This window comes from Nicotiana sylvestris, chromosome 3 (assembly GCF_000393655.2).
Source record: "Nicotiana sylvestris chromosome 3, ASM39365v2, whole genome shotgun sequence".
NCBI classification, from domain to species: Eukaryota; Viridiplantae; Streptophyta; class Magnoliopsida; order Solanales; family Solanaceae; genus Nicotiana; species Nicotiana sylvestris.
The window spans coordinates 31927571-31939142 of record NC_091059.1 but is presented as its reverse complement, the minus strand read 5'-3'; the positions used below and the strand labels follow the sequence as shown (position 1 = coordinate 31939142).

The 11572-nt window shown below is 38.5% G+C and overlaps 1 protein-coding gene across 1 annotated transcript; it reads left to right on the top strand.

The window, feature by feature from the left end:
* Positions 1–10101: 10101 nt before the first annotated feature.
* LOC138887195 (uncharacterized) lies at positions 10102–11365 on the top strand. The gene is made up of 4 exons (XM_070168917.1): positions 10102–10323; positions 10559–10619; positions 10769–10967; positions 11362–11365. The coding sequence occupies exons 1-4, from the start codon at positions 10102–10104 to the stop codon at positions 11363–11365; spliced, it is 486 nt and encodes a 161-aa protein (XP_070025018.1).
* The last annotated feature ends 207 nt before the right edge of the window (positions 11366–11572 follow it).

Sequence of the window (11572 nt, the reverse complement as noted above, 5' to 3'; positions counted from 1 at the left end):
AGGTAGCTGCATGGCGTCTGCAGGACCCGATTTCTCCCCTTATCCCCTTTATTTTCCGCATTATAGAAAACTCTATGTATAGGTTGCTACACAGACTTGTATTAGAGGATCTTGACTCGTGACACCAGATCGGTGGGATTTATATTGATATTTTATGGATTTTCCGTACTATTTATCTATTGCTACAGAGTAAAAATCATGTTAATTTGGCATTAAATCCTATTAATTGGTAATGAATTCTACATAAGGGATTGTGAGTGACGAATTGGTCGGGCTTTCCTAGCATCGTGTTGGGCGCCATCACGACCGGGGATTGGGGTCGTGACAAAAAAGAAGCTTAATCATGTCTCAAACACATAAACAATATCCTACACATGATTTCTAACATGAATAATAGTTCATTTAGTAAAACAAGTGGATAAAACATGTTATTGGCAAAGTATGATAGCAAAATCAAGGCATATATGGCCTAGTCTTCTCGGATCATGTATAACCACGGTGCACGCATATGTGCTTGTCACCTCGCATATGCGTCACCCCCAACATATAGCAAATATCATAACCTACAGAAAATACCATAAAGCCAAGCTTAGGGAAGATACGTACCTTGAATGAGTGAGAATCAATACTTAAAGAATCCCTTACTCTCAAAATCAGCCTTCGACCGGGTCAAATCTAGCAAAAAACAACCCAACAACGTCAAACAAGGCTAAACGAATCAATTTTATGCAATAAAGCATTGATCGTTATCCAATTCCCAAAAGGTCAATAAAGTCAACCTCGACCCACATGGCCAAAACCCGAGTCAAGGGTAGATCCCAACTATCCATAACCCCACGAGTCCAAATATGTGAATAGATTCCATAACCAAGTCTAAATTGACTCCCAAATTCCCAATTTACACTCTCCAAATATATAGTTAAACCCCCCAAATTTCTCTTTCAAAACCCATAATCTATGTATAATAATCCAAGGGAAAACAAGAAACATTATGAAAATTTAAGTAGGAATCACTTACCCTCTTGCCTTGTGTAAAAATCCCCTTCAAAAACTGTCCATCTCTAAGTCTAGGATTCAAAATATGATAGAATGGGCTAAAATCCTGAAATAGAACACTTAAGTGTTCTGCCCAACAATACCTTTAAGAGTGCAGTCTTTGTCTCGTGTTCGTGAAGCATAAACAATCACAACCTCAAAAAGACCATACGTGAATGAGGTAATCACTCGCAAATATGATGCACACATTCCCCAATCCTATGCGAACGCGAGCTGCTTCCCAAAATCGCAAAGGCCAACCTCCAGTCATCTCCCAGCCTGCCTTGCCTTTATGTGAACGCGACCCACAAAGAGCAAACGCGAAGAACAACTGCCACAACCCATCACGAATGCGATCCTCATCCTGCAAAAATGAAGAACAAATCTACTCTTCCTCAAAATAAACCTCCACCTCTATGATCGCGACAACTTCTCCATGATTGTGAAGCACACCAGACACCAGCAGAAATTCTCAACATCAAATAAGCTCCGGGTGGTCCAAGACTCACCCGAGCCACCCGGGACTCCCTCTAATCATATTAATAAGTCTGTAAACACTACCCGGACCTATCTCAAGCCTCGAAACATATACAAGATTATCACATCAACAAATCGACAATCGAACCACAAATTGAACTTCTCCTAAGTGAATAAGCTTCTAAGCTTCCAACCAAGAGTTCGATTCACCCCTAACCAACTCGGATTGCAACCAAACTTTGCACACAAGTTCCAATTAACTAAATGAATCTATTCCAAGCCCCAAATCAACAATCTGAGTCTGATCATCAAAGTCAACTCCCGGTCAAATATACGAACTCTCCAAACTTCAAATTGTCACCTTTCAACAACTAGAGCAAATATATCCTAGGAACCTCCAAATCCAAATCTGAACATACGCCTAAGTTCAAAATCATCATACAAATCTATTGGAACCATAAAGTCACCAATCTGAGTTTGTTTACATAAAATCCAAACCTTGGTCAACTCTTACAACTTAAGCGTCCAATAATAGAACTAAATGTTTCAATTCATTCCCAAACCATCCCAAAATTAGTCCAACCATCCCTGCAAGTCACAAAACAAAAAACAAACATACTTGAAGCATAAAATAGGGAAATAAGGCTCAAATAAACAAAATGACCGACTTGGTCATTACATTTTCCCTATCTTAAATAAACGTTCATCATCGAACATGGTTAGAATCATACTTGGAAGGACAAATAGATGTGTATATATGCTCTGAATATCATGCTCGGCCTCCCAAGTCACCCCATCGACCGGTATTGAACCTTCACTAGTGAAATATATTTAGATCTTAGCTTCTGAACCTGCCTATCCAAAATGGCCATCGTCTCTTCTTCATAAGCCATATTCTCATCAAACTGCACTGCATTGAACTAAAATCCAACATATGTGATTGGTCCTCATAATATTTCCAAAGTATGGAAACATAAAACACTGTATAAATGCCCGACAAGCTGGTTGGCAAAGCAATTTTGTAGGCCACATTACCAACTATTTCTAATACCTCAAATGGACTAATAGATCGAGAGATCAGCTTGCCCTTCTTCCCAAATCTCATCAAACCTTCATAGGAGAGAAAAAAAGAAGAACCTCTTCACCCTCCATGAATGCCATGTCACGAATCTTCCTATTAGCATAAATCTTTAACATGGACTGTGTTATACGAAATTGCTCATGAATCAATTTCACATTCTCCAAAGCATCACGAATCAAATCCGTTCCCACCAACCTAGTCTCACCAGGCTCAAACCAACCAACTAGAGAATTACATCGCTTCCTATATAAGGCCTCAAATGGGGCAATCTGGATAGTAGACTTATAATTGTTGTTGTAAGCAAACTTTGCTAATGGTAGATAGTCATCCTACTGGCCTCCGAAATCAATAATACATTCCCTCAACATATCATCCAAAGTTGAATAGTTTGCTCTAACTGCCCATTTGTCTGAGGGTGAAATGCAATACTCAACTCAACTTGCATGCTTAACTCACGCTAAACTGCACTCCAGATGTGCGATGAAAACTGAGTGTTTTGATCCGAGATGATAGATATAGGCATACCATACAAGTGGACAATCTCTCTAGTGTAAATCATAGGCAACTACTCCAATATGTAGGGAGTCATGACTGGAATAAAATGTGCAGACTGGGTCATTCTATACATAATGACCCAAATAACGTCAAACCTCCTCAAGGTCCATAGAAATCCTACCACAAAGTCCATAGTAATGCACTACCACTTCCACTCCGGTATATCTAACCTCTGAAATAAATCACCCGATCTCTCTAATGCTCACTTAACCTACTGAAAATTCAAACACCGGCGTAAAATATCCAACAATGTCCTTATTCATCCTCTACCACCAGTAATGTTTTTTCAAATTAAGGTACATCTTTGTAACATCTTAATGATTATAAAATCTCGAACTATGAGCCTCCTCAAGAATCAACTCCGTCAAACCATCCACATTAGAAAAACAAACCTAACCCTAAAGTCACAACATGCCATAATCACTAATAGCCACCTTCTTAGCACCACCTCGCAACACCATATCCTTAAGGACAAGCAAATGTGGATCATCATACTGATGAGCTTTGATACGCTCAAATAGGTATTACTATGCATAAACATAAGAGAGAACCCTATTAGGCTCAGAAATATGTTAGCTAGAGTTTGAATATTTGAAGCCAAAGTCTCGCTATAGTTGAAATATATGCCAAACTCCCCATACTCCCCCCTTTCCTACTCAAGGCATTCAATTCCACATTCACCTTATACAAGTGATACATGATAGTGATATCATAATCTTTCTGTCATGACCCAAACCTATGGGCCGCAACGAGCACCCGGTACCTTACTCAACCGAGTACCAACATAATTATTTACCATAAAAATGGTAATAACAATTAAATTTGATTATGGGACTCTAAAAATATGTGATCTATTTTTATGCTAGTTGTTAAGCAGTTGATGCTATGTATGTGAGACTTAGAGACAAAATGAGAGTTAAGGATAAGGTGTTAACCAAACCGATAGGTTAACAATCGAGGCCTAGACCTTGTCGATTCGGGGGCCTTGAGGTCGATTTCGGAGCTCGGCTGTGAACTGTCAAAGGTGGTCGAAATATGGCTAACAGTTATAGTAAAACCACGAAGGACCTGTATGGCCAATGATAAGCGATAAATGATGAACATTAATGAAGATAATATATGGAAGCTGTAAAGCCCCGAAAAATTTTGCTAAGTAATTTAAGATTTCGTGGTGCCAAGGTAGGCTAATTATTTTATTTTATGTGAAAACGAGGATTAATGATATAATGGATATTAATCGAATATGGTAATAAGTGTATAATTCATATCATAAGTGATTTGGGGTCGAAGGAGAGACCCACGTCTAAGCCAAGTTGGAAACTTACATGAAAGACTAAAATTCCAAATAGGTAAGCACAAGACCACACTTTGGATGAGAATATCTACAGATATATAATGTGTTATGTGATGCAAAACCTATCAAATGATATATCTTTGATTCTAGTTACTAACGCTTCAAACCGTTCGTCATTTGGACTTTCCTACAAGAAGTTATGACAAAATTACCAAAGGCTGGCGGAGGACTGCGCGGATGCGAAGCATCCGAGGAAGCATCCAAAAAGAGGAGCTAGCAGTGAAGTGCTGTCATAGCATCCGGGTCAGCATCCGAGCTCCTGAGAGGAGTGAAGTGGGGATGCGAAGCATCCGAGGTAGCATCCGAAATTTCGGCTTATAAATACAATTTTGGAATTTGTTTTCCCCATTTCTTTTGGACAACTCTTAGGGTCTTTCTCCACTATCTCAAGACATCCAACCCCTCCCATCTTCAAGGTAAGTAATCTCCATTAACTTGGTGTAAAATTCCATCATTCCTACACTAGTATTTATGAAATCTACTCATAAAACACATAGATCTTCAAGAAATTCCTTCAATAGCTCAAAGGAGGGTTTGCATGATTTCTTCCAAAAGGTAACTCCAACACCCTTAGACTTACATATATGGATATATTATGGAAATATGAGAATGAATTAAGTATTGGAACTCTTGGTGTGGTGATTGGAAGCCATAAGTTCCCAATATAAATACATAATTATTGTAGAGATTGAAAGGTGATTATTTGATAAGATTTGTTGGTTGGGTGTGAATGGATGGTCATACATATGTTGTTGGAAGTTATAAATTGGTTAGGAATAATGGTGGAATAAATTATTGGTTAATGGTGATAGTTGGATAAACCAATACTATAGTTATGAGCTGTAAAGATCTATACCTACAAGGTGTTTGATAATATGCCTAAATGGCATAAGTTATGGAATTTATTACTAATATTGGCCCTATTGAATGTTGTATTGTAGATTGAAGTCGCTTAAGTGTATTGGATCATTGTAGTATCATTAAGGGGCGAATTTGAGGTATGTATGGCTAAAACCCCGTCTTTTAGAAATTGAGCTCCATCGATGTTTGTGTAAATAGGGTAAGATCAAAGTTAAATTGTGTTGTTGATTGTTGTTTCATATGAATTTGGGGTTGCGACCTTATATGCGTGAAAGATTTGTCTCAATATGATAAATGTGCTATTCTTGATAACTTGAAATGGTGCAAGGAATATGAATTATGTACTGAAATGCTTAGACCTTAAATTGAGATTGAAACTACATATGTTGTGTCCTCTATGTGAAGTCTCATCTATGCTTACAATTTTATTTACTCTTGTATATGCCCATTATCTTAAATTGCAAGTTTGATGTTGAAAGTGAAAGTGATGTGGAATGAGAGTTATGAAATATGGCCTAGTGCCAAGAATGGTGTGATAATTGTGGCCCCAAGTGCCGATGAACTAATATATGTGAAACCAAAGATTGAAGTGAGATGGTTAACGGAAAAGGGTAACATCTTGTAAGACGGCTTAGCCGATCGGGCCGTGATCGGACGCCATGTTATATATACATGGTGGTAATGCAATGATAATTGAAACTAGAAAGTGAGACTGAAATAAGGGTAACCTCTTGAAAGACGGCTTAGCCGATCGGGCCGTGATCGGACTCCGCTCAAGAAAGCGGTGGTATTGTGAATGATGATGAACAATATTGAAATGCCCTAAACAAAAGGCTATGGAAACAAAATATGAAAATTGTATGATTCTTTTACCTTGATAATGTTGTGATCGTTTGAAGCTTTTGAGTTATACTTATGATTTTCTTATGTTTGGTATGAAAGTTCTTTCTAACTGGATGGTGTTTAGTTATATATACTAGTGCTATTCGATGGCACTAACGTCCCTTTTATCGGGGGCGCTATGTCTTTAAATGGATGTAGGTGTTTCTATAGTAGGCAGTGTTGGTCGCAGCTAGTGCCGCATCATCCTTTCAGCTGATTTGGTGAGCCCCACTTTGTTTCGGGGTCTTGTTTTATCTATTTATCATGTACATTGTATTTGAGGTATAGTCGGAGCCTTATTGCCAGCATTTCCATATTACTATTCAGTTGTATTTAGAGGCTCCGTAAACAGGTTGTGGTTAGTGTCGGGTATTGGAGTTAAAGTGGAAGTATTGATGTTTGGCAATGATGTATAAAACTTGTAATATCTTCAAAATTGTGAACAAACTGGGTTAATGGAAATGAAATGGAATTGTTAATGACATGTTTATAGAATTTGATTAATGGTGTACATTTTCTCTTTATTCAAAGATGAATTTTGGGTAGTATGAAACCTAACAGGCTTGCTCAGTCGGGGTTACTCGGTTGAGCGCCAGTCGCGCTCCTCAGATTTTGGGGCGTGACAAACTTGGTATCAGAGCCTAAGGTTTTAAAGTGTCCTAGGATGTCTTGGAGCTGTGTCTAGTAGAGTCCTTCTTATCGGTGTGTTGTCGACCATATCTATAAGTTGGAGGCTACATGGACATTTTAGGAATGTTACCCTTCTTCAACACTCCAGATCGTGCGATAGAGCTTGACTATGAGATTGTCTTCTAACACGTGCTTTATGGTTCAAGGTAAGTTTTAATGATCTTTTGTCTATTCCAAGTAATGTTGTCATATGACATGACAAATGGGCAAAGGCTTGAATATTAAGGAGATGACACATGTATCGTGTTGAACGAATAGTACGAATATATGAGATACGTACATAGTACCAGAAGCATACTTTACTTGAGAAAAGTGTTAAAAATGATTACTACCTCCAAGGAGACATTGACTTGATAAATGACACGCGAGCTTATATGGCACATGTGGATAGTCTGGGAAGTATGTATATGATCCTAAGGTGTAAAAGAACATTTGTTATATAAGCATGTGGTATATGTAAGGCATGACCAGGAGAGTCGATTGAACCCACGATAAGAAGACCCATGTACAACAAACTTTATAAAAATCCATAAGTGTACGAAGTGATAGTACAATCCTAACGGATATTGACATGAGGAATTTGAATCCCAAGCTCGTGAGGCTGAATAAGAGCAAAGAACTTATGAGGTTAATACCATTGTGACTTAAATCTTCCAAATAGGTGAACATATACACAAGTGCTAGAGACATAAGACATATGTTCCTCAAGTTGCTAAATTCAAGACCTGTATCGAAATTTGGGACATTCGCCGGAAATGGGGGAGGAAGGGCCATGGTGAGTCTACTTAAATACAATGAAACAAGAGTAGGACCATGTAGCTATGATGTTTGAGTATTTTGTTGAAGACATGTGTAGTCTAGAAAAGTGGTAAGGGATAACGTTATTCTTTAAAAGGATATGCTAATGATAGACCACTAGTACCCCCCAAAAAAAGGTGGAAGGTTAAGGAAGGTAAATTTTTCATACAGGGAAATGTGAATGATCGGGTCAAAGATCCTAGAAACTAAGAGTATATTTGTAAAGGGATTTTATACTTGTTAGAGGGTCAGGAACAATGGAACCCAAGGAAGTACTATAGGTCAAATGTGGAATGTTGCGAGTTTTTAGAATGGGTAAATCATAGACTTGCGATTTAACCAAAGTACCAAGGCGTTAAGAAAGGCTGGACGAGTGGGAGAAATAAATGTGATGCTATATTAACCAAAGAGGGTATTTGGGCTTGATGGAGAGCCTCGAAAAAATCTTATAAGCAAAGAAGTGTTAAGTGATATGCGGATGAACACACTTTCCCACGGATATCCTAACAAGAGTTAAGAGGTGAGCGGGATGAAATAACTAAGTGAAAAGACCACGTAACATATGGAAGAGTGCATGGCTATTCACTAGCTAGGAAGAATGAGGTGAGAAGAAATGGGGAGAAAACCTATAAATTGAGATGATCATGGGTATCATAAAATATCTTGTATCAGAATGGCGGACTCGCTTAGAGCATAAGTGTTAATAAAAGTTATAAAGGACTAACCATAATGCAACCGACTTGGGTTACACCGAATATCAACTAAAGGATCTAGAGATAGTTCATGTCTATATACAATGGAAAGTGAGACTACTGGAGGTTAACATGTGGTATGATAAACTAATTAAACCAGGCACAATGATATTACAAGTTCACGGGAGGTAGACAAGTGCGTGGCACAAAAAGGCTAAAAATTATACACTATGAGCAAAATAGAATGGGAATGAATTTTCCAGTTAGAAAGAAAAGATGGTACCAGCATATTGTCTAGGACAAAGGGCGGAAAAAAAATGAAAGACAACACAATCTACCCAAAGGGCAAATGAAAGGTTCAAAATAGATTGAAAGATGATGAACACTTGTTACGGACCAGACATGTTTAACATGGTAACTCTTAAACCACAATATTATGGAACTCTATTGGTAGCTACAATATAGAGAATGAGGTGAATTACTCATCGAAGATAGAATCAGGTGGACTAAGTCTTACATTTAAGAGTAAAACCAAAAGTCGTTGTTGAAGAATTGAGGAGGATCTCAAGTTTCAGAGAATGCCCTTCTCGGGACAGTGACTCTTCCTAAATTGTATACATATAAAAGGTGTTGATATGTGTTTTGGGTGGTGTTTAACCGTAAAGAGGGATCATGAGAATATTCACAAGGGAAGTGGGGTGGTTTCTTAAATTCTATAAGTCACGTAAGGAGGAAAAAGGTTGTCTAGGAAAGGTCTGAGCACAATGTTACATTACATTTGATGCAATGTCATGCATGTTGATGATGTGAAGGTAGGTGAGAATGCTAGAAGATATGATTTCTTTGAAATAAATTGCCTATAAGAAAACTCATCCAATAATGTCTTTTGTTGAGAATTCGGAAGAGCAAGTTGCAAGTATTCACAAAAGATTGTAACCGTATCAGGGAAATTATTGTAGAACTCAATTCGTGGGAGGTCTTATGTAAGAGAAATATGATAAAGATGTTCCACTAATGATGCATCGTGTTAAGGTGATAGTTGTTGCCTCTAGGAAACTCAAGAATCATGGAAACAATTATGCAGCACATGACTTAGAGCTTGCGGCAGTGGTGTTTGCACTAAAGATTTGGCGACATTGTTTATATGGGGCCCACATGAATGTATTTACGGACCACAAGAGCCTTCAATATATTTTCAAACAAAAGGAGTTGAATCTGAGGCAGAGAAGATGGCTTGAGTTACTCAAAGACCACGACCTCGATATTCAATATCACCCGGGAAAAGCCCAACGTCATGGCAGATGCTATTAGCTAGAAATCTATGGATAGTTTAGCTCACTTGGAGGCATATCAAAGGTCGTTGGCCAGGGAGGTTCACTAGTTGGCTAGTTTGGGAGTTCGTCTTGCGAACTCTAGTGAAGGTGGGGAAATTGTGCAAAATAGGGTTGAATTGTCACGTGTGGAAGAAGTGAAAGAGAATCAATACAACGATCCATTGTTGGTATAGCTGAGGAGGGAATTCATAAACACAAGACCACATCTTTTTCCTTTGGCATGGATGATGGCACCCTACGGTACCAAAGTGCCTATGTGTTCCGGATGTTGATGGTCTTCGGGAGAGGATCATGGAAGAAGCTCACACTTATAGGTATTCCGTACACCCAGGTTCTACAAAAATGTATCATGATCTCAAAGAAGTTTATTGGTGGAATAACATGAAAAGGGATGTGGCAGACTTTGTGGCAAAATGTCTGAACTGTCAACAAGTGAAGGCTGAACATCAAAGGCCTGGAGGATTGTTACAAAGCATAGAAATTCCAATGTGGAAATGGGAAATGATCAATATGAATTTTGTGGTAGGATTACCGCGCACTACGTGCAAGTTCGACTCAATTTGGGTAATCGTGGATCGACTCACAAAATCAGCGCACTTCTTGCCAGTCAAATCTACTGACACAGCGGAATAATATGCTCAACTGTATATCAAAAAAATAGTCAGGTTGTATGGCACTCCAGTCTCAATCATTTCAGATCGAGGGGCTCAATTCACGACAAACTTTTGGAAGAAATTTCAGCAAGGTTTGGGTACTCAAGTAAATTTTAGTAACTTTCCATCCACAAACTGATGGGCAGGCAGAGCGGACCATTCGGACATTTGAGGATATGTTGCGTGTTTGTGCTCTTGATTTCAAAGGTAGTTGGGATGACCATTTACCCCTCATAGAGTTTGCTTATAATAACAACTTTCATGCTAGTATTCAGATGGCACCATTCGAAGCATTATATGGTAGGAGATGTAGATCTTCCATTGGTGTTTCGAGGTTGAAGAAGCTAAATTGATAGGTCCAGACCTTGTGCATCAGGATATGGAGAAGGTTAAGGTCATTAAGGAGCGGTTGAAAACTACTCAGAGTTGCCAAAAGTCTTATTCAAACGTTCGTCGCCGAGATTTAGAGTTCAAAGAAGATGATTGGGTATTCCTAAAAGTTTCCCCCATGAAAGGTGTTATGAGGTTTGGAAAGAAAGGGAAATTGAGTCCGAGGTATGTGGGGACATATAGAATCATTCAAAGGATCGGTCACGTGGCATACAAGCTCGAGTTACCATGCGAGATATCATTAGTACACCCAGTATTCCATGTGTCTATGTTAAAGAAGGTAGTGGGAAAGCCGTCCAGTATTGTGCCAGTTGAGACTATTGAGGGTAATGAAGAATTATCATACGAAGAAATTCCTATTTCCATCCTTGATAGGCAAGTCCGAAAGTTAAGAAATAAAGAAATTGCCTCCGTGAAAGTATTATGGAAAAACCAACAAATTGAGGAAGCCACTTAGGAAGTTGAGGAAGAAATGAAAAGGAAGTACCCCTATTTGTTTGAATAGCAATGAAATAGTTCTATGAAGCTGTTTCATATAAATTTTGTATTGCTTGTTCAGATAATGTAAAGGATTTCCTTTCTAATTATATGTTCATTACGAGGCTATGGTTGGTGTTGTTTTATGTTCTGTTGCATCATTCGATCACATATATGTTGTTGAGGTGTGTTTCTGGGATTCTTTGACAGGTGGATAGGCCCAGTTGCAAGGGAAATTCTGCCGAAATTTCTGAAAATAATTTGGGAGTTCGTCAAAATTTGGGAGTTAAAGA

What these genes read in the sequence shown, in the direction of transcription:
- LOC138887195 (XM_070168917.1), top strand. Translation starts at nt 10,102, where the DNA reads ATGTATCATGATCTCAAAGAAGTTTATTGGTGGAATAACATGAAAAGG. An exon ending in GCAAGTTCGACTCAATTTGG is followed by an intron (nt 10,324 to 10,558) that starts GTAATCGTGGAT and finishes ACTGATGGGCAG; the next exon opens with GCAGAGCGGACCATTCGGAC. An exon ending in TTGTGCTCTTGATTTCAAAG is followed by an intron (nt 10,620 to 10,768) that starts GTAGTTGGGATG and finishes CTAAATTGATAG; the next exon opens with GTCCAGACCTTGTGCATCAG.